The following is a 27,218-nucleotide window of genomic DNA, read 5'->3' as shown; positions in this document are numbered from 1 at the left end:
TCTGTATTAAAAATCTATTAGCATTGAGAAAAAGAGTTATATCTTTATTCATTCTTGCCCATTGAGAGTGCAGTGTTATATTTATATATGACACTTCACAACAGGACATTGGACTGCAATTAGAAATAAGAAAGTTGGTGGATACAGCTCCCTTTAGCCAATATTTGTATATTGTGAAATCTGGGTCTTGGGTAATCCACTCTGCTTGTGCATGGATAAGGCTTGTGAGGTATCAAGCAGCTTTGTTCGAAGTGATGCTAAAGGTTTTTCAATCCAGCACCATGAATTAAAAGCTAAATTTTCTTTATTGTGACTTCATTAAAATAGTAGTAATACACTACGACAAACAAGGAACATGAAAATGCAACAATGTTTTGGGAAGCAGCAAAAGCAGTTTTGAGAGGGAAAATAATAGGATACTCAGCTAAGGCAAAAAAAAAAACAGGCATATATAAAATTTCAGAAATCTAGTCAGATGGTGAAAGATGCATACAGATTTTCTGGAGAAGCCATCAAAGGGTTCTAAGATAAAGTGGGTGGAGGCGAAGAGGAATTTTGAGGACTGGGTAGAAAAGGAGATTATGTATAGGACCCAACAAGAGGCAGAACTTAATCGGTTTGGGAACAAGGCAGGGAAGCTACTGGCAAATTTGGCAAGGGGACGATGACAGAGGGCACATATCATGGCACTAAAGAATACGGTGGGGAAGGTAACGACAAACCCCAAGGAAATAAACGATATTCTGGGAGATTTCTACAAGGGGTTATATAAACAAGAAGGTTCAAATGATAAAACCGAAGGAAGAGCGTGGCTAGAGGGAACTATAATGCCCAAGCTTACAGAGGAAACTTTACAAGCCCTGAACAGGGAAGTGATGGAGGAAGAAGTATTAGCAGTCATAGGAGAGTTACACACGACAAAAGTTCTAGGCCCAGATGGTTACACTGGGAGTTTTTATAAAATTATGAAGGAACAAATTTCACCTACATTAACCACTTCACGACCCTTGACAGATGTTTCAGTCATGGTGCCCTGGTACTTAAAGACCCATGACTGATATATCAGTCATGGCGAAATCGCGGCCCCGGAGTTCCGGTGACCGCGATCGGTTTTCAAAAACTGTAGATTCGGGAAGGAGAAGTCCTGTACCTGACCTCAGGAGGGGTGGTGTCTCCTCCCCGGACCTATGAAGGCTGTGATTGGCTGACGAATGCCGCTCAGCCAATCACAGCCAGTGTAATGTTTCAGCCATTGAAAATGGAGCTGGGTGACCTTTGCTGCACCCACCCCCAGCTCTGATTGGAGAGATCAGCCTTATGATCAATCTCTCCAATCACTGTGCATCTGGGACCGGTAGGAGATTGATCTCCTCAGCTTCTCCCTCCCTGGAAGCTGAGGAGAGCGATCCTTGCAGGTGCCCATCTGTGAGTCACAGCCCCAGATAATCCGCTGCCCTCTTCCATCTGCTTTGCCCCTGCACAGCCGCTGCTCTCCCGCTGCGCCCCTGCATCTGACGCCGCTGCTCTCCTCCCGCTGTGCCCCTGCTTCTGACGTCGCTGCGCCCCCCCTGCATGTGACGCCGCTGCTCTTTCTGCTGCCTCCTTGTATCCGCCGATGCGCCGCCCCTGCATCTGCCGCTCCACTCTCCCCATCAGCCACTGCATTCTCCCCATTAGCCACGGCACCCCTGCATCAGCCACTGCCCCCACCCAGATCTGCTGCCTGCTCTCTCCCATCCTCTTAATCCTCTGCCCCCTCTCCCATCTCCCCCTCCCGGATCTGCTGCCTCCTCCATCTGCTGCAATCCTGCTGCCTAGATCCATCCTGTAAGGTAGCTATCCCCAATCTCACCTCCCACTCTCCTTCCACCCTCCCCCCATCCTCCATCGCTCCTGAATCCGTTGCGCCCTCACCCATCCTCCACTGCTCCTCCATCCGCCGCGCCCTTCCCCATCCTCCGCCGCTCCTGCATCCGCCGTGCCCTCACCCATCCTCCACTGCTCCTCCATCCGCCACACCCTCTCCCATCCTCCATCCATATTTATGTACATCCCACCTATTCCCCCCCCCCTTTTTTCAGCATATCCGTGCGTGCGTCCTGATTTTTTTCTGTAAACTGAGAGAAATACAAATAAACTTAGTTTATGGCCAGTAAAATTATACTGTAGTAATTGTCAACTACAGTATTTTTTTTTTTACTGAATATTGTAAGGGTCAGATATTGTAAGGGTCAGCCCAGTTCCGCACGAGAGCGATGGACGAGTGTCACATCGCATCATCTGGCACGGTCGCTCTCTTCCAGACAGGAGTGTGCGGCTATGCCGGGTGATGCGATGCGAGATTCGTGCATTGCTCTCACGTGTGGCACTTGCCTTAGTGTCAGTTGCAGGCGCTCATTTTTTTTTTTTATTTAACTGACGTCCGGATTTTTTATTTCGTCAAACTAATATTTTTTTGGATGAGGGGGTATAGTTTAAAAAATGGGGTCACATGTAGGGGAGCTCCACTGTTTGGGCACATTGGGGGGGGGGGGGGATCTCCAAACGCAACATGGTGTGGCTAACTATTCAAGCTAATTTTCCATTTAAAAAGTCAATTGACGCTCCTTCCCTCTGGAGCTCTGCCGTGCGCCCAAACAGTGGTTTTCTGCCATATATGAGGTATCAGTGTACTCCGAACAAATTGCCTAACAAATTTTGCGGTCCATTTTATCCTGTTACCACTGTAAAAATTAAAAAATTGAGCCTAAAATAACATTTTTGTGGAAAAAAAAAAAAAAGTACTTTTTTGTTTTTATGGCTCAATGTATGAAGCACGTGAGGGTTCAAAGTGCTCATTACCCATCTAGATTTATGCCATGGGGGGGGTTCTAGTTTCCAAAATGGGGTCACTTGTGGGGGAGCTCCATTGTTTAGGCACCTCAGGGGGTCTCCAAACGCAACATTGCATCCACTAATGATTCCAGACAATTTTGCTTTCAAAAATTCAAATGATGCTCCTTTCCTTCCAAGCCCTGTCATGCACCCAAATAATTGATTTCCACCACATATGAAATATCTATGTACTCAGGAGAAATTGCACAATTAATTTTATGGCGCGTTTTTTCCTGATAGCCTTGTGAAAATGCTAAATTTTATGGCTAAATTAACATTTTTGTGTAAAAAATGAAATGTTCATTTTTTCCTTCCTCATTGCTTTGGTTGCTGTGAAGCTCCTAAAGGGTTAATAAACTTCTTGGATGTGGTTTTGAGTAAAGTGAGGGATGCAGATTTTAGAATGTGGTCACTTTTGGGTATTTTTTGTCACCTAGGTTTCTCAAATCACTCCAAATGTGATGTGGTACATAAAACTTTTTTTTTTGTAAATTTTGTTGGAAAAATGGAAAATTGCTGATGAACTTTGACCCCTTCTAACTTCCTAACGGAAAAAAAAATTGTTTCGAAAATTGTGCTAGTGTAGAGTAGACAAGTGGGAAATGTTATTTAGTAACTATTTTGTGTGACATAACTCAGATTTATCGGCATAAAATTTCAAATTTTGAAAATTGCGAAATTTTCAAAACTTTCGCCGAATTTCCAAAATTTTCACAAATAAACTCAAAACATATTGTCCTAAATTTCCCACTGACGTGAAGTACAATATGTCACGAAAAAACAATGTCAGAATCGCCAGGATCTGTTGAAGCGTTCCAGAGTTATAACCTCAAAGTGACACTGGTCATAATTGAAAAAATGGCCGGGTCTTTAAGGTGAAAACAGGTTGGGGGCTGAATGGGTTAACTGAGGTATTTAATAGAATTCTGGGAGGGTAACGAATTTCAGATACTTTAAATACAGCTTACATTAACCTGATCCCAAAAGAAGGTAAAAATTTAGAGGACCCATCTAGGCACATTTCACTAATAAAATCGAGATTTAAAAATTCTGGCTAAATTGATGGTGAATAGATTAGCAATGGTGTTACCGGAATTGTAGATTCTCCGCAAGCAGGTTTTGTTAGGGGACGCTCGGCGGTGCTAAACATCAGAAAAGTAATCTTCGCAATTGATTTTACAAAACAAAGAAAGGAGGGGGGGGGGAAAGGGGGAGACTCCAGCCTTGATCACCTTAGATACAGAGAAAGCTTTTAATGTGAGGTGGTCATGGCTGGAATTCGTACTAGATCAAATAGGACTGCAAGGGGCTTTTAGGAATTTCGTACAGGTCATTTACACGAACCCCAAGGCAAGAGTAAATACCCCGGAATTTCTTTCAAAGACATTTTCATTGATGAAGGGAACCAGACAAGGGTGCCCGTTGTCACCTCTATTATTTAACTTAGCAATTGAACCACTTGCTAGACGTTTGAATGAAGGAAAGTGGTTTGATGGGATTAAATAGGAGGGGAAATCAGTAAACTCAGCTTTATTTGCCGACAACATAATTTTGTTTATGAGCAAACCTAAAATACAATTGAGTGCAGTTTTGCAACAAACTGAGCGGTTTGGAAGATTGGCAGGGTTTAGACTTAATAAAAACAAGTGTGAGATTCTCTTCTTGGAGGGAAAAAGGGGAGGCAGAAGAAAATAGTTTTATGTGACATCCCTATAGGTAAACATACAATAAGATACTTGGGAGTACAGGTGGGGAGGGATCCAAAGTCTGGGTATTTGTTGAACTACTCAACTCTGAGAAAATTGAACGATAACTGAAGGGTTGGGCTGACCCACCGTTACACCTTCTGGGAAGAAATCATCTAATAAAAATGAGTTTCTCCAAACTCCTCTATCCTATGCAGACAATCCCACTACTTCTCAAATACAGATGTGAACAGATTGACTAAGGCATTCCCTAAATTTTTGTGTAGAGGAAACAGACCAAAGATTAGCGTTAAAAAATGAATGCTGGCTGCGGGGGCGGGGGCTGGGGGGTATGGGAGAGAATAAGACTTCCAAACATTAGAGGATATAACTTGGCATGTCTCATGAAGCATGTGATATTCTGATTGGACCTTGGAGGCTGAATTTTGCAAGCCATGGGCGTTGAGCTCAATTTTACACACTTCCATATGAAATTATTTACCGCCACACATCAGGCAGTCACTGATTTGTAGGGATACGGTGATGACGTGGAAAGCGGTAAGGAAAAAGTTTGGACTGGCTTGGAATGTCTCGAAGTACCTTGATATTTGGGCCTTCCCAGACTTTCCACAGGGGTGGGAAAATTAACTATTTAAAGAGTGGATGGAGATTGGGATTTGGACCATAAAAAAACATGATGCATGATACTGAATAGAGATGGATGAGATGTGAAGAACTGAGAGAAAGGTATGGTCTACCCCCTTTTCAGACCATACAGTATGAGCAGATTAAACAATGAATAATTAGGAAATCGCTGAACGTAAGGAAGCAGTATGTGAGAAAGCAGATGGGATGCGGTCTTACTGTGGGATATTAACGACAAATGTCTCAAATTTGTGTGGGAACTTGAGAGGTTTTAGTATCGATATTGCCAGGAAAAATCTTGGAAGGGTGGACAAAGCAGTTGGCGGATCAAGAGGGGGAGGATAAGATCTTAAAAGGTTGGATGGTGATGAGAAAGAAGGTGGTGAAGACACACAATTTAGACTTATGCATAGGGCGATCTATAGTTTCAACTTTGTAAATGCAAGATGCCCAGAAAAATTAATGAACTGCCCAAAGTGTGACACAGAAAAGTCGGATTTATATCACGGAGTTTGGGAGTGTGAGAAGATCTTAGGGTTCTGGCAGCAAATACAGGGGGTGGTGAGGAAAATATGGAGTAGGAATGTAGAATTAGGTCAGATGATATGGATATTTCACTATTTGCAACAGAGTGAAGAGGGAGGAGAGGAGGTCAAATTACCATCTCTTTTCCATGAGATAGCAATGATTAGCAAAAAAGTAATCCTCTAAAAATGGTTTCAAAAGGAAGCACCTTCAAAGGAGGAGATGATTAAACAATTAAAAAAAAAATCGCTATTGTTGGAAAAACCGGGAGGTGGAGAAGAGCAAAGAAAGGATGATAGCAAAATTTTTTGACAAAAGGAGAAAATTTATAAGTAAGATGTGTTCTAAAGAAGAAATCACACACATAATGACCATTTTAAGGTCTACTGAATGGTATCTGAAGGAAGATATAGCAGGGTCCCTTGGTAGGTTAAAAATATAATGAGAAGGGTTTCAGGTCATGTCGCATGTAAGGGGCGGGTGGGGTAGCGTTTATAGGAAGCTTGTTTAAAGTTAGAGGGAGTGTAATAGAAGTGTGGCCAAGATAGAACAATTGAATGGTCTGTTTAATTAAAGGGGGTTTACGATTTAACCGATTAGGAGAGGCAACTATTTAGTTTTTAATATGAAAGGGAAGTTACAGGATATTGAATGTTGTTCTCCCCTTCCTCTTCCTTCTTTTCTTCATTCTGTACCCCTTTATAATGATTATCAGAAAATCAATAGAAACTGGTTTAAAAAAAAAAAAAAAAAATAGTATGGGGATAAACATTTGGTGTGTTTTGAATCTGGCTGACTTTTAATCAATTAAAATTCAGCCAGAGTTCAAATGTGTCACTTTTATACAGTGCCTACAAGTAGTATTCAACCCCCTGCAGATTTAGCAGGTTTACACATTCGGAATTAACTTGGCATTGTGACATTTGGACTGTAGATCAGCCTGGAAGTGTGAAATACACTGCAGCAAAAAAGAATGTTATTTCTTATTTTTTTTTTTTTTTTTAAATTGTGAAAAGTTTATTCAGAGGGTCATTTATTATTCAACCCCTCAAACCACAAGAATTCTGTTTGGTTCCCCTAAAGTATTAAGAAGTATTTCAGGCACAAAGAACAATGAGCTTCACATGTTTGGATTAATTATCTCTTTTTCCAGCATTTTCTGACTAATTAAGACCCTCCCCAAACTTGTGAACAGCACTCATACTTGGTCAACATGGGAAAGACAAAGGAGCATTCCAAGGCCATCAGAGACAAGATCGTGGAGGGTCACAAGGCTGGCAAGGGGTACAAAACCCTTTCCAAGGAGTTGGGCCTACCTGTCTCCACTGTTGGGAGCATCATCCGGAAGTGGAAGGCTTATGGAACTACTGTTAGCCTTCCACGGCCTGGACAGCCTTTGAAAGTTTCCACCTGTGCCGAGGCCAGGCTTGTCTGAAGAGTCAAGGCTAACCCAAGGACAACAAGGAAGGAGCTCCGGGAAGATCTCATGGCAGTGGGGACATTGGTTTCAGTCAATACCATAAGTAACGTACTCCACAGCAATGGTCTCCGTTCCAGACGAGCCCGTAAGGTACCTTTACTTTCAAAGCGTCATGTCAAGGCTCGTCTACAGTTTGCTCTTGATCACTTGGAGGACTCTGAGACAGACTGGTTCAAGGTTCTCTGGTCTGATGAGACCAAGATCGAGATCTTTGGTGCCAACCACGCACGTGACGTTTGGAGACTGGATGGCACTGCATACGACTCCAAGAATACCATCCCTACAGTCAAGCATGGTGGTGGCAGCATCATGCTGTGGGGCTGTTTCTCAGCCAAGGGGCCTGGCCATCTGGTCCGCATCCATGGGAAGATGGATAGCACGGCCTACCTGGAGATTTTGGCCAAGAACCTGCACTCCTCCATCAAAGATCTTAAGATGGGTCGTCATTTCATCTTCCAACAAGACAACGACCCAAAGCACACAGCCAAGAAAACCAAGGCCTGGTTCAAGAGGGAAAAAATCAAGGTGCAGTGGCCTAGTCAGTCTCCTGACCTTAACCCAATTGAAAACTTGTGGAAGGAGCTCAAGATTAAAGTCCACATGAGACACCCAAAGAACCTAGATAACTTGGAGAAGATCTGCATGGAGGAGTGGGCCAAGATAACGCCAGAGACCTGTGCCAGCCTGATCAGGTCTTATAAAAGATGATTATTAGCTGTAATTGCAAACAAGGGTTATTCCACAAAATATTAAACCTAGGGGTTGAATAATAATTGACCCACACTTTTATGTTGAAAATTTATTAAAATTTAAATGAGCAACATAACTTGTTGGTTTGTAAGATTTATGCATCTGTTAATAAATCCGGCTCTTGTTTGAAGTTTGCAGGCTCTAACTTATTTGCATCTTATCAAACCTGCTAAATCTGCAGGGGGTTGAATACTACTTGTAGGCACTGTATACCACTATTTTAATGAAGTCGCAATAAAGAATGTTTTGCATTCAATTCGCTGTGCTAGATCAAAAAACATTTAGCATCACGTTGTGCTATTTAAGAAGAAGGCAGTCGACAGCAATTTAAAAAGAAGGGAGATTTATTTACAGGCACTTCCGTTTTTTTCTTGGGTGAAACTGCATTATGCTTTTTTTAAATAATGCAATTTATAAATTGCTTATATTGCAGCATATCTATCACATGACATCAAGCACAGTGATTAGTTAAACATAGTGATGAGTGGACCCGGACTGTAAAAGTCTGGATCCATGCATGTTCAAAACAACCCGGGAACCAGCCCAGGGCCAGGAGTGCTCAGGGAACTCGTAACGATCTGAGTCCAACCACCTGGGCAATATTATAACAAATAAAATAAAAAAAAAAAAGATAAAAAGCGAGCGCTTTATACTTACCGGTCCCTGGCAGTAACTCGGTTTCAGGGCTGCTCATTAGCTTCATACATATGCACTGCTTTCCCAGCCCACCAGCAGTCCCGGAGTCTGATTAGTTGGAGTCAGATGGCTTTATCATGGCTGGGTATCAAAATTGGAGGGAACCGCACATTGGTAATTTAAATGATTATTTAATTTAAAAAAAAAAAAAAAAAAGCTGCATGCGGTTCCTCTTATTTTGATACACAGCCAAGATAAGTGCACAGCTGGGGGCTGCAGCCTGTAGCCGTATGCTTTATCTGTGCTGGGTATCATAATATGGGGGGACCCTAAGCAAATTGTTTTATTTATTTTTCCTCCAATCTAGATGCAGACAGCGCCTCTGACTGGTTGCAGCAAAACACGCTGTCATTCAGGCTGGGGGCGCTCTCTGACTTCAACCAATTAGAGATGCCAGGACTGCTAGTGGGCAGGGGAGAAAGTACATATGTATGAAGCTAATAAGCCCCGGAAGTAGCATTAGAGCTGCAAGGAGATTCAGTAAGTATGAAGCGCTTGCTCCAATCCCCCTATTCCTACCATCATTTTTAAGCGCCTGATTCGGGTCCCCATAACTTATATGGTGAGCAACTTCTGGACAGATATCCGGGATCAATTCTGGGCCTGAACCAGAATTTTTTTTTGTTAGATCCGATTGGACCCGCCAATCCTGGGTATCTGTGGGTCCACCCATCACTAATTATTTAACACTTTTGCATCCATTCAGAAAATTCACTGACAAATATGCATTTTCTTATTTAAAACTGCATTATCCATGAGAAGTTGAATAAAAATCCACACTGAAACCATTAAAACAAAATTTGTTTATATTTACACACAGAGATAGGAAACGTTATATATCAGACTAAATATGCAGCAAATACAGTAGTTTATTTGCTATCCCAAATTTTCCAATATTCAATGGTTTTCCTCCTTCACTCATAGTAGGAGCTTTTTTGACCCCTAAAGATCAAATTTTGTTCCACGCGCTTCTGCAATGCATTCAAATGAATAGGATAGGTGGTCGATACCTGCCAATAGTGCCAGGATCTCACATATCCGTAGATGTGACATCATGGGCTCTGCTCGCCACCCGATGAATGGTGCCGGTTTATCACTGTAAGGCTGTTACTTGACAAAAGAATGCACCAGGGAATAAAACCTGTGTAAAACCGGTGTAAAACCAGATAGTTTACTAAAAGATGTTAACTTAGTCTTGTGCCGAAGCTTTAGACACATCATTAATGGTCTTGCTCCAATAATATTTTACAAGGCATTTTAATGGTATCCAGTTTGATATGGCTTTAATGAAAGGACACCTTGCCTATATTATTACAGTGTATAGAACAGAACATGCTTATATTGATATGTTGGTCCATTTTAATGGCACCAAAGTATAAAAAAAAATTCATGACTTAACTCTACAGTTAATTCATGGTCTACCATGACCGTTACATATACAGTTGTTCATGGTCTACCATGACCGTTACATATACAGTTGTTCATTGTCTACCATGACCGTTACACATACAGTTGTTCATGGTCTACCATGACCGTTACATATACAGTTGTTCATGGTCTACCTGTAGCTTTTCAGCTGCAACAAGTGGGAATAACTCACATTTCACGTGAAAGAATATCAACTTGATTAATAAATGTTTTTTATTTGAACCATATACAAGAAGACATTGTAGTTTGTTTCTGTCTAATGCCCACTTTAAGATTTTAGGCAAAGAGAAGTACTAGGGAACAGAAACTTGCCATAATTAGTCCAATTTCAGCGAGTTAACAGTCTACAAATGTGTCCTTGTCGTCTTTGCACTATGAATAAAGTTCTTATTTCCTTCTATTGTACTCACACATTTTATGCATAAAAGATTTCTTCCTCAATCTGATTCACAGAACACAGCAACTTTTTTTAACAATGTCTAGATAGCCCCTTTGCCATATCGGCCATCTCCGTATGATAGTAGAAGGGCAGCTGTAATCTATTTTTATAACTTACTGTTCCTTAGATCTAGGAAAATAATGGATTCATATTGGACCACATCGTCAACCATTTTCATATTTATTGTGGGAAATTACTCGCTTAGCCTTAAACTCCAGCATTTAATATTTTTTTTTGCAGGCAATGGCATTTTTCTCCCTACCTGAGTCTAATACGGCACTAGGCTACAGTAGATTTATTTTGGAATTGAATGCGTCAACCATATTTTGGTAACTACCTACCTGAGAATTAGTCAATGATTTCTTTAATTGGTTAGGGTTAGATGTGGTTGTGTTTGGTTCAAAGAATTCTTGTCTTGAGGTAGAAAATGTTAAAGTGTATATTAAAAATAGAAGCGCAGTAGAAGCGATGAAAGATCTCACCTATAAGAAAGCTTTCAGGAGACTTGTGTTAAGATACACATATAATAAAGTGCCAAGATGCAAACTAAACACAACAGTGAAGTGAAACCTTTCCCATGTCAATCTACAATTCAATTCGATACCTGCATTTCAATTTTATAACGCACTGTTCATCTCTGCAAGGATATAGACAGAAACATAAATCTTAAGACCTCTTACTCGGCTCGCTCTTCGTTGGATGGCAATCACCAATGCGGTGCCTCTTATATACTTAGAGTAGTGACTATGTAAAGTACATTAGATATGTAGATACAAGTGCAGTAATAGTAGCTTATGTCTCTGTAGTGTAATTGCTATATGCCATGGATGAAAGTGAAGTTAAGTGGCTGCTCCACTGTCTCCCTGAACTTCCAGCACTCGACTCTTCTTCATGTTGTTTATGTTTGGCAACAAGTTGTTTGGCTTCTTCTTCATCGAGGAAAGGGCTTTCACCGTACGTCTCCTTCAACCAAATTCGAAGCTAAAAGTTTAAATTCAGTATGATTATTAATAATACTAAAGTTGCCAAAGAACAAAAATCCTATCATATGAAATGTCAAGGCCATGTTAAGTCTTTTGATGCTACTTCTGTATGCAAGGGGGACATGAAAGCAGACATACTAATGACAACCTTGCAGGACAATACAAACATGCAGAGTACAAAACACAGATTTTGTACCTAAGACAACAAGGAAGCTCTTATTGCATTTTATGACCGTCAATAATTTTGGGCCCATTGACAGATACTTTATTTTTTTGCATTGCAATGCTCGTGCAGAATCACACCACTGAAATGACTAAAGCCCTGCATAAGAAATGAAGGAGATGGAAAGTCCCTATTATTTTAACCAATTTCTTCAGTCCCTGTAGAATGAATTACGTGATTGGGGAAAATGACTCTTCACGGTTCACATCATTAAATGGTTTGGGACTAAAAACGACTACTCTGTTTAGATAACACTGAATCACGATGTAAAAATTACTTAGCGAATAAGTGTCAGTAATTAGGCCAGGTCATGACATTACATTTTTACTATTCAAAAATAGTATTTGTAATCAACCAGTTGGGAAAATGTTGCTTTATACTGTACGTCAGGTATTCACTTAAAGGGAACCTCTCACCAAGATCATCCCTTATGAGCTGTGGCCACCACCAGTGAGCCCTTATATACAGCATTCTGGAATGCTGTATATAAGAGCCCAGGAAGCTCTGTAGAACGTAAAAACACCTTTATTATACTCACCTAGTGGGGCGGTCCAGTCCGATTGGTGTTGCTGGTCTCGGTCCGGCGCCTCCTCAATCTTGTGCGATCACCGTCCTCCTGCAGAGCTCCGTTTGCATGACGCATCCTGCATCATTCACTCAGAGGCCTTCATTGCGCTCATGTGCAAGCGCACTTTGATCTGCCCTACAGAGGGCAGGGTAAAGTACTGTAATGCGCAGGCACGAGGAAAGGTCACAGACCACCCCATGCATGTGCACTACGGTACTTTGATCTGCCCTTAGCCAGGCAGATCAAAGTGTGCATGTGCAGGAGCGCAATGGAGACCTGTGTGTGAATGACACAGGAAGCGTCATTCACACGAGGCTGGGCAGAAGGACGGCGATCACACAAGATAGAGGAGGCGCCGTACCAAGAGCAGTGACACCTATCAGGCTGGACTGCCCCCTGGGTGAGTATAAGAAAGGTGTTTTTTATGTTCCACAGAGTGGCCTGGGTACTTATATGCAGTATTCTAGAATACTGTTTATAAGAACTCACTGGTAGTGGCTGCAGCTCATAAGGGAAAAGCCTGATGACAGGTTCCCTTTATATGGAATGAGCAGAGTACAGGCTACAATGTGTTAGAGGTGCACCAAAACCAAGAACAGTAATAACTGACAATTTGCAAAGTCACTTCTATTTTAAATTGAGTGTGTATGACAAGTCCAACTCCAGGGCCAGGGGTACTCGGATCCGGGCCGGACTAGTCCAGGGATGACAGCGGTGGCGGGGTCTAGCTCTGTGACCCTGGCGGTGTCTTTTAAATAATAAAGGGGATGATGATGGGAGTTGCATTGTCAGAGATTTTAAAGTTTGTGACGCCATCTGTGGTTTTGCGGCTATGTGGGCTGCCGCTGAGCTGCGTGTTCCCCGGGGAAAGTGATGATGGCACAGCTGAGGTAATCTTGCTCCCCACAGGTGGAGCGGGACCCCGGGGTGATCATTGGAAATATGAAAAGTCTATGAGAGCAGGTTGTGACGCAGGAGGAATGAAGACGACACCGTGGCTTTGCAATAACAGTCTTTTACTCACTGAGCTAGCTTAGACCACCACGGTATGTTGGAATCCCCAGTGATGGGCATCCGCTGGTCCCGAGTAAGTCTGAGGCCAGTACTGGTTCGCCTTCATTTGCCTTTCCTGGTCGACTCGTCTGCGCTTACTCTCTCACGCCGGTCCTGCGCCTCCACACACAGTGCCATGAGCCAGGGGTCGCAGACCTCTAAAGGCACTTCTGCCTGCTTGGCTCCCTGATCCTCTGTGACCCACTTCCAGTGGATTTGTGTGCTGCTTGTGGCCCAAAGGTGCGTACAGCCACCCTGGCCTCCGGTGTTACTAGAAAGTCCTAAAGTATTTTTATGGCCTAGGGACTCGGACCCCGTTTGCGACCAAATCCCTCCACTTTGGGATCTTGCTTGTGGAACAAGACTATAGGAGAGTCTGGCACCCCTCCCCTAAGTCGTTGGGATTCTCCCTACCACGTCAGCAGGGTCAAGGAAGACCCCTAGGGTCCTGAACCCTAGTCCGTCTCCTTCCCGCTCCTGACTGACTATCAACTTTCAAACGTAGCTCCGCCCATTTACCTCAGACACCTCACCCACCAAGCTCCACCCCCAGGCTAATTCCAGAGACAGTGCACGGGGCTTAAGTGCCATAACCAGATTGCTGGTCGCTAAGCATTAATGGCACCTGCCCCAGCCCTTATCTAGTGTGTGAGGTAACAATTGGGTGTCTACAGGTTTTTGGTACGTGAACCGGTAGATAGCCTCCTTCTTACCCAGGATGGGGTACCACACCTCTGGCTGAGGTGCAGTACCTCTGTGGTGATGGTAGCCTCAGGGGCACCACATGTACATTAAAAGAATAAATAGTCCCATCTAAGTAGTTTGACCACCCATGAAAAGAGATTGAAACTTCTGAAACATAGTCCACGGTACCACAGGTTGGGGTTGCTACAATAGTGTGCAGTCTAACTGCCAATGCAAACTACACCACACATACTACATTAAAGGCAACTAGACCCAGAAGATGCAGAAAAATAATGACAAAATTTGTTAATCATAGAGAAGTAACAATTTGATCCATACTGCAGACAATGGTGATCTGTGATGGTTTTGTACGTACAGGATTATGAACCAGTTTGACAGTTCCAAAGCTTTGAAGATTGTGAGATAGACCGCACCCTTAACTATGCTTATGTAGCCTACAGAAAGATTGTGGCTTGTTCTATAGACTGCACACTACAGTTGCAAAGGGTTCTGTCAAGAAAATAAAAATTGAAAAACTGACTTAATACTAATTACTAAGAGAAAATTGATAAGTAGATTTTCCAGAATCATGACAGCACCGCACATGATAGGAGAGACTGTATCTGCCCCAAGTATAGGAACCCTACTGAAAATAAAGAGGTCCCTCTCCGAACACCAGTGTGTTTATAGAGCATAAGAGGTAGCCGCTTCATTAATACATATACACACAAACATACATTGTACATATTTGTGTGTGTATGTATATTTATATATATTTTACACACACACACACACACCTCACACACCGAAAAGGGTCTGATTATTGTGCCCCACAAATGTGTTAAGAGCGGACCTTTCACTATTTTTGATATGTTATAGTAGCTGCCTTATGATAAAGGGGTGGAAGAGCTGAAAAAAACAGTTTTGTTTTTTTTAAAAAAATAAATAAATTCTCCTCTGTGTTGCAGATTTTACTTTAAAAAAGGTTTTCCCACTAACAAATTTAATTTTAATCAATTTAACTTGGGATAATATCCACAATTGGATGTGATTATTTTTTTTTCCCTGTGCTGAGATAATCTTATGACTTTGACCTTGCTATGACTGTGTAATGGCTGTGTCTGACCATACAAGGACATGGTCTGATCACAACATCTGCAGGGACAGGGAGAAAGTAATAATAATAAAAAAAAAAAATCTTATATACAGCAGTTTCAGTGTCTCCTATGTGATGTATATACAGCAGTCTCAATGTCTCCTATGTGATGTACAGTTGGGTCTATATATATTTAGACACTGGCACAATTTTTTTTTTTTTTTACCTGTTTACTGAAACATATTCAAGTTATATAATATACATGGACATAAAGACATGACTTTTAGCTTTAATTTGAGGGTATCCATATTAAAATTTGAAGAAGGGTTAAGGATTTTTAGCTCCTTTACATGTGCCACCCTGGTTTTAAAGGGCACAAAAGTAATTGGACAATTGACTCAAAAGCTGTTTCATTGGCAGGTGTGGGCAATTACTTTGTTATTTCATTCTCAATTAAGCACATAAAAGGCCTGGAGTTGATTTCAGGTGTGGTGCTTGTATTTTGAAGTTTTTGCTATGAAGTAAAAAATATAGTCTAGGAGTTCTCCATGGAGATGAAACAAGCCATCAACTGCAAAAACAGAACAAAAAACCTGAGAAATTGCTACAATATTAGGAGTTGCTAAATCGGCAGTTTGGTACATCCTGAGAAAGAAAGCAAGAACTGGTGACCTCAAAGAAAAAAAGACCTGGATGCCCACGGAAGACAACAGTGACGGATGATAGCAGAATAATTACAATGGTGAAGAGAAATCCCTTCACAACATTCAACCAAGTGAACAACACTTTCCAGAACGTAAGCGTATCATTATAAAAATCTACCATAGAGAGAAGATTGCATGAAAGAATATACAGAGGGCTCACTGCACGGTGCAAGCGACTAAAAAGCCACAAGAATAAGAAGAGTAGATTGGACTTTGCTAAACAAAAAAAAAATAATCTTAAAAAACTAGCACTGTTCTGGAAGAACATTCTTCGGACAGATGAAACCAAGATCAACCTCTACCAGAAACCTCTACCTGGACCTAAATGTATACGCAAGCCTCCGTATAGCGCTTTATTTTAAATTTTCTATATTACTGATCATAAGCATTGGACCTTGACAACGATTTTAAAAACACCCTCCAGGTCATTGCATAGTCAGGCTTTTTATGTGAACACTTTTTTGCTTATCTGTAGTGGTGGAAATCACTAAAATTATGCACATACGGTTTTATTTTTTTGCTCATCAGCTTTTATTAGTGATGTGTATTTAATTTGCGGCCCAATACAACTATTCTTCTTTTGATGTGGCCCAGAGATGCCAAAAGGTTGGACACCCCTTGGCTAAATAATGAATTAAAAATAGATTTAAAAACTGTTTTATTCATATTTTCAGCCCCTTTATCATAGGCAGTTTAACATGCAAAAAGTGACGAAAGGTCCTCTAAGTCTTCAATTCTTAACCGAAAGATATATTTTAGGGATGAGGAAGTACTTCAGTCAATTAGAAATTATTTGCTTCCCCTTCCTCACAAATAAATTCATTATTTTTCTCTTCTAGTGGATTTTATTGTTTAGTAGACATGAGTCAGCATTTAAGCAGAGCTCAACAGTCGACTAAAATGGCCCACAGATTTCATTTTGCCTGGTCTATATTATAAATGATTTCCCCTTATGGCAGGTCAAAAACATTTTAAAAATAAGTATTCAACTAAGCTATTTACATTGTTGGAAAACCTGTTTGCTAATATTTTATTAAAAGCACAGGTCATGTTTACTTACATGGTGGACATCACATTTCCCAAAGTCTTCAAGTTGCTTCTGAAAGCCCATATTTGGGTTGGCACATGTTCTTGCACCTTTAACAGCAGCGAGGGCATCTTCCCACCCGAAATCTGTGATCGTCATGACATAAGCTACCACTAAGGTAACACTTCTGGACACACCTGCCAAACTTTAAAGAAGACAACTCCGTAAGTTTCATAAATCCTATCATGAATGGTCAGACAGTCTTCTAAGGTATAATTAAATTTCCAATTATGTCTTGTAGCCACCATGGGCCTCAGAGTATGGCCATGTTCACTTAATTGCACTGCATCAAACAGTTTTAAATCCCGTAAATTCCCTGAAATGAAATGTAAAAAGCATACAAGCATGGGTAATTATGCATAAAAAGAAGACCGGGATGGGTTATATCCTAAGTGGATAACATGTAATGGATTGCTATTCTCACTAAAAGTCTACCAAATGAACAATGTTTTCATATATTTTTTAAAATAAGGTTTCACCTTCTCAGGATACCCTACAAACTCAGCATTCTTCGTCTATGGATATATCCAACACTACTACAAGTGTTAAAAGAAAGATGCCGGAAAAATTAAGCCCTCCCGGGGCTCAGGCATCAAAATTCAGACCCGCCCTACAGGATGATACTTTCATGCAAAGTCCGGATAAGGCATGTCTGTGGACAGAGCATACCAGTGTAATGGGAGACCACCTCTCAGACCCACTCATTCAGAAATTGATTAGTGCATTTAATGCAACCCTGGAACTAGCTCTTGAAAAGCCAAAGGAACAATGGTGAAAATCAGGATAATAAAATAAATATGAAGACACATACCAGTGGACAAGGCATCCTTCACCTTTTAGCCGACACTCATGGATAAATGTTGTGCTTTCTTTAAAATGTTGTGTTCTAGAAGATTCCACACACAAAAAAAAAATTCAATGTTACCATTATAAGAGTGGGGCTACAGACGAGCATAAAACTGAAGTAATAGACTTGTACTTTTATTGCAACGTTTTGCAAAATTGCTATATCGAAAACAAAAATATATACATGCCTATTCCCAGTATACCAGTTACCAGTAATTTTGCAATCCTTCAATCTTTTCTGAACATTTATCGACAGGTAAGCATAGTGAAGCATTCAGGATATTTTATGTTTAGCTTATACCAGAGGTAGGCAATAAATTTACAAAAGGGGCCAGAAGAGAGACCGTGACTGTTGTAGAGGGTTAAACTAACAGACTCATCTTAATTCTCTTCATTATTATATTACATATAGATTGTATCCCTTAATATTGAACAGAATTAAGTACCATATTTTTCGCATTATGAGACACACTCTTCCACTCAAAAATTTGGGAGGAAAGTGAGGGTTGCATCTTATAATCTGAATGTAGCTTACCAGGGATGGTGGAGTGGGGGTCGCAGTAGGCCGGGGGAATGCTGCAAGGCCTGTGGTGTCTAGGCTGGTGCTGTGGCAGCTATGCGGAGTCCGCGGAGACTGGTGCAGCTGCGCAGAGTCTGCAGTGGCTGGTGCTGGCACTGCGGAGCGGGTGGTGAGGAATTCAAATAATGCCGCCTGGAGTCGGCGTGTGCAGATGGACCTTTCGGCACAAGATCTCTTCTGCGCACATGCCGCCTCCAGCCCATTGATCTCCCAGCAGCGGACTTAACGAAACTGGTGCCTGGAGGTGGCTCTTGCACAGATTAGATCTCTGCTTACCATTGAGCCGAGAGCTCAATCTGCGCTGACTCCGGGCACCATTTCTCTAAAGCCTCATCGCCTGCAGCCGCCGCTACTGCCCGAGCCCAAGCATGGCTGCCCGGGCCCCAGCACAGCTGCCCCAGCCCGAGCCCCAGCAAAAATGCCCCAGCACAGCCAACAGTTTCTGAGACACCCACCGCCCCTGCCTCCTGTGAGTCCACTCCACAACCGCTGCTGCCCCCTCCGGTAAGACCCCACCAGATTATCAGAAGGACTCCTATTTTTTTTCACCCTTTTTTGCTCTGAATTTGGGGTGCGTCTTATAATCCAATGCGTCTTATAAACCAAAAAATACAGTATGTTGACTCACTGCTGCTGTTAATACTTGTTTTCTTAGAGCTTATTGTAACATGTATTCTTACATGGAGCAGCTAATCAAAGCAAAGTAAGTGGTATTATACAAGTTATATTATATTATGATTGTACATTATAGGATTATAAATCATATTGTTCCTGTTATTCATCCCTCATACCTTGATCAGCAGCTTTCTCCACACAATAGGATGCCCCACAGACTATTACAAGAAGGGAATTTTGTTACTTACCGTAAATTCCTTTTCTTCTAGCTCTTATTGGGAGACCCAGACGATTGGGGTATAGCTACTGCCCTCTGGAGGCCACACAAAGCACTACATTAAAAGTGCAAGGCCCCTCCCCCTCTGGCTATACCCCCCCCGTGGTATCACGGGTTCTCCAGTTTTAGTGCCAAAGCAAGAAGGAGGAAGCCAATAACTGGTTTAAACAAATTAACTCCGAATAACATCGGAGAACTGAAAAACCGTTCAACATGAACAACATGTGTACCCGCAAACAACAAAAAAACATCCCGAAGGACAACAGGGCGGGTGCTGGGTCTCCCAATAAGAGCTAGAAGAAAAGGAATTTACGGTAAGTAACAAAATTCCCTTCTTCTTCAGCGCTCTATTGGGAGACCCAGACGATTGGGACGTCCAAAAGCTGTCCCTGGGTGGGTAAAGAAATACCTCATGTTAGAGCTGCAAAACAGCCCTCCCCTACGGGGGTGTCACTGCCGCCTGCAGGACTCTTCTACCTAAGCTGGCATCCGCCGAAGCATAGGTATGCACCTGATAATGCTTGGTGAAAGTGTGCAGACTGGACCAGGTAGCTGCCTGGCACACCTGTTGAGCCGAAGCCTGGTGACGTAATGCCCAGGACGCACCCACGGCTCTGGTTGAGTGGGCTTTTAGCCCTGAAGGAACCGGAAGCCCCGCAGAACGGTAGGCCTCTAGAATTGGTTCTTTGATCCATCGAGCCAGGGTGGCTTTAAAAGCCTGCAACCCCTTGCGCGGACCAGCGACAAGGACAAAAAGTGCATCGGCACGGCGCATGGGCGCCGTGCGGGAAATGTAGATTCTGAGTGCTCTCACCAGATCTAGCAAACGTAAGTCCTTTTCATACCGGTGAACCGGATGAGGACAAAACGAAGGCAAGGATATATCCTGATTAAGATGAAAAGAGGATACGACTTTAGGGAGAAACTCCGGAATAGGGCGCAGCACTACCTTGTCCTGGTGGAACACCAGGAAGGGAGCCTTGGATGACAGAGCTGCCAGCTCAGACACTCGCCGAAGCGATGTGATCGCAACAAGAAACGCCACTTTCTGTGACAGCCGAGAAAAGGAAACTTCCTTCAGAGGCTCGAAGGGCGGCTTCTGGAGAGCAACTAGTACCCTGTTCAGATCCCATGGATCTAACGGCCGCTTGTACGGGGGCACAATATGACAGACCCCCTGCAGGAACGTGAGCACCTTAGAAAGACGTGCTAGACGCTTCTGAAAAAACACGGATAGTGCCGAAACTTGCCCTTTAAGGGAGCTGAGCGACAAGCCCTTTTCTAACCCCGATTGCAGGAAGGAAAGAAACTTGGGCAATGCAAATGGCCAGGGAGACACTCCCTGAGCAGAGCACCAGGATAAGAAAATCTTCCACGTTCTGTGGTAGATCTTAGCCGAATTCGACTTTCTAGCTTGTCTCATTGTGGCAACGACTCCTTGAGATAATCCTGCAGATGCTAGGATCCAGGACTCAACGGCCACACAGTCAGGTTCAGGGCCGCAAAATTCTGATGGAAAAACGGCCCTTGGGACAGTAAGTCTGGTCGGTCTGGCAGTGACCACGGTCGACCGATCGTGAGATGCCACAGATCCGGATACCACGACCTCCTCGGCCAGTCTGGAGCGACGAGTATGATGCGGCTGCACTCGGATCTGATCTTGCGTAGCACTCTGGGCAAGAGCGCCAGAGGCGGAAACACGTATGGGAGCTGAAACTGCGACCAATCTTGAACCAAGGCGTCTGCCGCCAGAGCTCTTTGATCGCGCGACCTCGCCATGAATGCCGGGACCTTGTTGTTGTGCCGGGATGCCATTAGGTCGACGTCCGGCACTCCCCAGCGGCGACAGATTTCCTGAAACACGTCCGGGTGAAGGGACCATTCCCCTGCGTCCATGCCCTGGCGACTGAGGAAGTCTGCTTCCCAGTTTTCTACGCCTGGGATGTGAACCGCGGATATGGTGGATGCTCTGTCCTCCACCCACATTAGAATGCGCCGGACTTCTTGGAAGGCTTGCCGACTGCGCGTCCCTCCTTGGTGGTTGATGTATGCCACCGCTGTGGAGTTGTCCGATTGGATTCGGATCTGCTTTCCTTCCAGCCACTGTTGGAAGGCCAGTAGAGCAAGATACACTGCTCTGATCTCCAGAACATTGATCTGAAGGGTGGACTCCTGCGGTGTCCACGTCCCCTGAGCCCTGTGGTGGAGAAATACTGCTCCCCACCCTGACAGACTCGCATCTGTCGTGACTACTGCCCAGGATGGGGGCAGGAAGGATCTTCCCTGAGACAATGAGGTGGGAAGAAGCCACCATTGTAGGGAGTCCTTGGCCGTCTGGGAAAGCGAGACTTTCCTGTCCAGGGACGTTGACTTCCCGTCCCATTGGCGGAGAATGTCCCATTGAAGTGGGCGCAGATGAAACTGCGCAAAGGGAACTGCTTCCATGGCTGCCACCATCTTCCCTAGGAAATGCATGAGGCGCCGCAAGGGATGCAACTGGCCCTGCAGAAGAGATTGCACCCCTGTCTGTAGTGACCGCTGCTTGTTCAGCGGAAGCTTCACTATCGCTGCTAGAGTATGAAACTCCATGCCAAGATACGTTAGTGATTGAGTCGGTGATAGGATCGACTTTGGAAAGTTGATGATCCATCCGAAAGACTGTAGGGTCTCCAGCGTAGCATTCAGGCTGTGCTGACATGCCTCTTGAGAGGGAGCTTTGACCAATAAATCGTCTAGGTAAGGGATCACCGAGTGTCCCTGAGAGTGCAAGACTGCTACCACCGCCGCCATGACCTTGGTGAAGACCCGTGGGGCTGTTGCCAGACCAAATGGCAGAGCTACGAACTGAAAATGGTCGTCTCCTATCACAAAACGTAGAAAACGTTGATGTTCTGTAGCAATTGGCACGTGGAGATAAGCATCTTTGATGTCTATTGAGGCAAGGAAGTCTCCTCTGGACATTGAGGCAATGACAGAACGCAGGGTTTCCATCCGGAACTTCCTGGCGTGCACATGTTTGTTGAGCCGTTTTAGGTCCAGAACAGGACGGAACGAGCCGTCCTTTTTTGGAACCACAAAGAGATTGGAGTAAAACCCTTGCCCTTGTTCCTGAGGAGGGACTGGGATCACCACTCCTTCCGCTCTTAGGGAGCCCACCGCCTGCAGCAGAGCATCTGCTCGGTCTGGATGTGGGGAGGTTCTGAAGAACCGAGCTGGAGGACGAGAATTGAACTCGATTCTGTACCCGCGAGACAAAATGTCCGTCACCCACCGGTCTTTGACCTGTGACATCCAAATGCCGGAAAAGCGGGAGAGCCTGCCCCCGACCGGCGATGCGGAGGGAGGGGGCTGGAAGTCATGAGGTAGCCGCTTTGGAAGCGGTACCTCCATTTGCTTTCTTGGGGCGCGTGTGAGCCCGCCACGAATCTGAGTTTCTTTGCGTCCTCTGAGTCCCTTTGTACGAGGTAAATGGTGTCTTGCCCGAACCTCGAAAGGACTGAAACCTCTGCTGCCACTTTTTCTGCTGAGGTTTGGTTGTTCTGGGTTGTGGTAAAGAGGAGTCTTTACCCTTAGACTGCTTAATGATATCAGCCAATGGCTCGCCAAACAGTCTATCTCTAGATAAAGGCAAACTGGTTAAACATTTTTTGGAACCAGCATCTGCTTTCCAGTCCTTTAACCACAAGGCTCTGCGCAAAACTACCGAATTGGCGGACGCCATTGAGGTGCGACTGGTAGATTCTAGGACCGCATTGATAGCGTAAGACGCAAACGCCGACATCCGCGTGGTAAGGTGCGCCACTTGCGGCACTGCTGGATGTATGATAGCATCCACTTTTGCTAAGCCAGCTGAAATAGCCTGGAGTGCCCATACGGCTGCGAATGCCGGAGCAAACGACGCGCCGATAGCTTCATAGACAGATTTTAACCAAAGGTCCATCTGTCTGTCATTGGCATCTTTAAGTGAAGCGCCATCCTCCACTGCAACTATGGACCTAGCTGCGAGTTTGGAAATCGGGGGGTCTACCTTTGGACACTGTGTCCAGCGCTTGACCACCTCAGGGGGGAAAGGGAAACGCGTATCTTTAGATCGTTTAGAGAAACGCCTTTCTGTGTGAGCGTCGTGCTTCTGGATTGATTCTCTGAAGTCAGCGTGATCCAACAAAGCACTCAATTTACGCTTGGGATAAAGGAAACGAAACTTCTCCTGCTCCGCAGCCGCCTCTTCTGCTGAAGGGGCTGGGGGAGAAATATCCAACAGCCTATTGATGGCTGAGATAAGGTCGTTTACCATGGCATCCCCATCAGGGGTATCCAGGTTGAGAGGGGTTCCAGGAATGGATTCCTGATCACTCTCATCAGACACATCACAGGGAGACTGATTGCGCTGAGACCCTGAGCAGTGTGATGACGTCGAGGGTCTTTCCCAGCGAGCTCGCTTAGGGTGGCTGGGGCTATCATCTGACTCATAATCCTCGGCCTGTGAAGCCGGGGACTCCCCTGTGGGCTGGATTAATTCCAAGTGAGGGGGACCTGAGGACAGAGGCCTCGCCGTGCCCAAAGACTGAGCCCCATGCATAGATTGCAAGGTTTCAAGTATTTTTGCCATAGAGACAGACATATCAGCAAAAACTGCAAAGTCTGTCCCTGTCACCGGGGCAGGACTTACAGGCGTCTCAGCCTGGGTCACTCTCCCTCCTGACTCCGGCTGGCGAAGCAGCACCGGGTCGGAGCATTGCACACAATGGGGGTCATCGGAGCCTGCTGGTAGATTAGCCCCACATGCAGCACACGCAGTATACACAGCCCTAGCCTTGGCAGCCTTGCGTTTTGAGGATGGCATGTTGTTGCTTCCACAGAGTGATCTGGGAGATGCCGCCAGAAGCGACCTTACAGTGCAAGAAATACAATATCTCTATATCCTACACAGTACACCAATACACCGTGAGGCACTAGAGGGACCAGCACAGAAAAATCGCTTACCGCCCGCTTAAAAAGCGGGTGTGTGGTCGCCAGATAGCCCCTAGTCCAGGTCTCCCAGAGCCTTGCGTCCTTCCTCCAGCCAGACTGCATGTAATGGCTGCCGGCGTCCTGAGAGAGAAGGGGGGCGGGCCCTGGGCGTTCCTGGCCAAGAGCGGGAAGCCTGCTTCCCTCTGTGCCTAGTGTGAGGGCTGGAGCATGTAAATCAGGCTCCAGCCCTCGTCGCTGCTAGCGAACAGCGTCTCTCCCCTACCCTGAATGACAGGGTGGGGGCGGGAACGAATCGGAGCTGCCGGCGTCCTAGGCCCAAAAAGCCGGGGACTCAATTTATAACCGCCGCCGCCGTAAAAGCGCGGACGGCGGATCCCCGGCGCACCACAAGTCACAGCAGCGCCGCCCGGTCCAGAGGGGGTCGGCGCTGCGTTCCCATACACAAACAATCCCCCAGTAATCTGTAGGGACACTAGCTCCAACGTTGCGGTCCCCGGCGCACTACAACACCCAGCCAGTCCGGAGTGTGTCTGTGCCTGCCGGGGACACAGAGTACCTGTATGATGCAGGGCCTGTCCCTGATCGTACTCCTGCTCCGTCTCCATCAGGTTCTAATGGGTCTGTGGATGGAGCCCGGCGTCAGAGCTGAGAGGCCGGCAGGATCCCACTTCCACAGAGCCCTACCAGGGGATGTGGAAGGAAAACAGCATGTCAGGCTCCAGCCCTGTACCAGCAATAGGTACCTCAACCTTACAACACCATCCAGGGGTGAGAAGGGAGCATGCTGGGGACACTATATGTGTCCTCTTTTCTTCCATCCGAAATAGTCAGCAGCTACTGCTGACTAAAATCTGTGGAGCTATGCATGGAATGTCTGACCTCCTTCGCACACAAAGCTAAAACTGGAGAACCCGTGATACCACGGGGGGGGTATAGCCAGAGGGGGAGGGGCCTTGCACTTTTAATGTAGTGCTTTGTGTGGCCTCCAGAGGGCAGTAGCTATACCCCAATCGTCTGGGTCTCCCAATAGAGCGCTGAAGAAATAGTATTTTACCACCACACACAATATGTTGCTGCTAAGCCCCTCACACAGAATGATGCCTCCACTGTTCCCATCCATAGAATGATTGTCCCACAGACCACTTCCCAGATATTATGATGCTCGGGGTTTATACCAGATATCTGGTATCTGGGAATCAAACTTTAACACAGACTTTTCATGGAAGTCCGTGTCCGAATTCGGAGTTCAGGTGTTGTTTGTATGCGAATAAGTTTGTTGAAAGGCTGCATGGGGAATATACATGTAAGCTGCTGTGAACAAAATAAAAAAAAAAGGACATGGGGTTCCCCCTATTTTTGATAGCAGCAACAGGTAAAGCGGACAGCTGGGGCCTGGTATTATCAGGCTGGGAAGGCCTGTGGTTATTTGGCCCTTCTTAGCCTAAAAAAAAACAACCTGCATCTGCCTCAGAAGTGGAGCATCCATTACATGTGCCAATTCTGGCGCTTTGCCCTGCTCTTCCAGATTGCCATGGTGAAAATGTAATTGGGGAACCCTTCTGGGGCTGAGGTCAGCTGTGACTTGACAGACGGGATCCACAGGCTTTGATAGTCGTGGGACATTACACCATTGGATTATGACAGAACTTAAGACATTGATGAATGAAGCAGTGTGGAGGAGTCTTTATTCAAATAAATTATTTTTTTCCCGTGTGTGTGTGTGTGTGTGTGTGTGTGTGTGTGTGTGTGTGTGTGTGTGTGTGTGTAACTATACACTTACAGGGTTAGCAATGGGGGTGTCTGATAGATGCCTCTCCATTACTAACCCCTGGGCTTGATGCCAGCTGTCAATTCACAGCTGAAATCAACCCCAAAAGTATTACCCAGATTGCCAACAAACCAGGACAATCAGGAAAAGCTGGGCAAAGCCCCAAAATTGGCGTATCTAATGAATGTGCCACTTTTGAGGAGGCTGCGGGCTGCTATTTTTAGGCTGGGAAGAGCCAAATAACCATGGGCCTTCAAAGCCCCCCGGTTGTCTGCTTTGCCTTGGTTGGTTATGTTATCAAAAATCGATGGGACACCACATAATTTTAAAATAAACTGAATGGAATCCCCTCTATTTTTGATAACCAGCTAAGGTAAAGCAGACAGCTGAGGGCTGGACCCTGTAGCTGTCTACCTGCGTTGGTTATCAAAAATAGGGGGAACCCTTTGTCATTTATTTTACATGTATTCCCTATCCACATTTGTTTGCAGTTTTTCTGCTCTTACTTCCATTTTGCTTCTTTTGCAAGCCCCCTAGCTCTTACTTCAACCATTTTACAGCACCAAAGTTCGTGTCCCCCATTGAATTATATAGTGTTTGGGGTCAAGTTTGGGTCCTGAAACAAACTTAACTAAAAGTCCAGCTGAACTTGGCAAACCCAAACTTCCATGGGTCCGCTCATCCCTAATCTGAAAGCATCTGTCCCATCAAAGGGACCCACTATGAAGAGACATAAACAGCATGGTGTACATCCTCTTTGTAGTCTCCTCCCGTACAAGAAAGTGCAAAGTATATTATATATATATATATATATATAGATGTTTTCTATTGCTACCATTTTTTGTTTATATACGGTATATGATTTTTTGATCACTTTTTATTGTGTTTTGTGTATCAGTTTAGAGTAAGCTACATTTTTGGCATTTCTTTTTTTATTTACAGTGCTTACCAGATGGGTTAAATAACATGACAGTTTTATAGATTTAGTATCGCTGTGTCTGCAACGAACCAATGTGTTTTTTTTTCTTTTGCTTTTCCAGAAAATTAAAGTTTTTACTTTCAAAACATTTTTCCACTTCTTACTTTCCTTTTAATTTTTTCGCATTTTTACTTGATTTGTGTTAACCTTTTTTTTTATATAGTTCTAGTATGGGACAGCAACTTTCCCTGTTCTGATCGCTGTTTCAATATTTGCAATGCTTTTGCATTGCAGGGTATTAGATCAGTTAATCACACACAGG

General features: G+C 44.3%; 1 protein-coding gene across 1 annotated transcript in view; it reads right to left on the bottom strand.

The window, feature by feature from the left end:
* Window positions 1-7,041: 7,041 nt before the first annotated feature.
* DUSP22 (dual specificity phosphatase 22) overlaps window positions 7,042-27,218 on the bottom strand; it is a 110,267-nt gene continuing 90,090 nt past the window's right edge. Inside the window, exons 5-7 of the mRNA XM_075314812.1 lie at window positions 17,732-17,806; window positions 16,894-17,065; window positions 7,042-11,503 (exon numbers count right to left, since the gene is read on the bottom strand). Coding sequence (XP_075170927.1) covers window positions 11,315-11,503; window positions 16,894-17,065; window positions 17,732-17,806 — 436 coding nt within the window. The 3' untranslated portion in view covers window positions 7,042-11,314. The remainder of the gene's footprint in view (window positions 11,504-16,893; window positions 17,066-17,731; window positions 17,807-27,218) is intronic.

This window comes from Anomaloglossus baeobatrachus, chromosome 6 (assembly GCF_048569485.1).
Source record: "Anomaloglossus baeobatrachus isolate aAnoBae1 chromosome 6, aAnoBae1.hap1, whole genome shotgun sequence".
Taxonomy (NCBI): Eukaryota; Metazoa; Chordata; class Amphibia; order Anura; family Aromobatidae; genus Anomaloglossus; species Anomaloglossus baeobatrachus.
The sequence above is the reverse complement of the archived record's forward strand: the minus strand, read 5'-3'. Positions and strand labels throughout refer to the sequence as shown.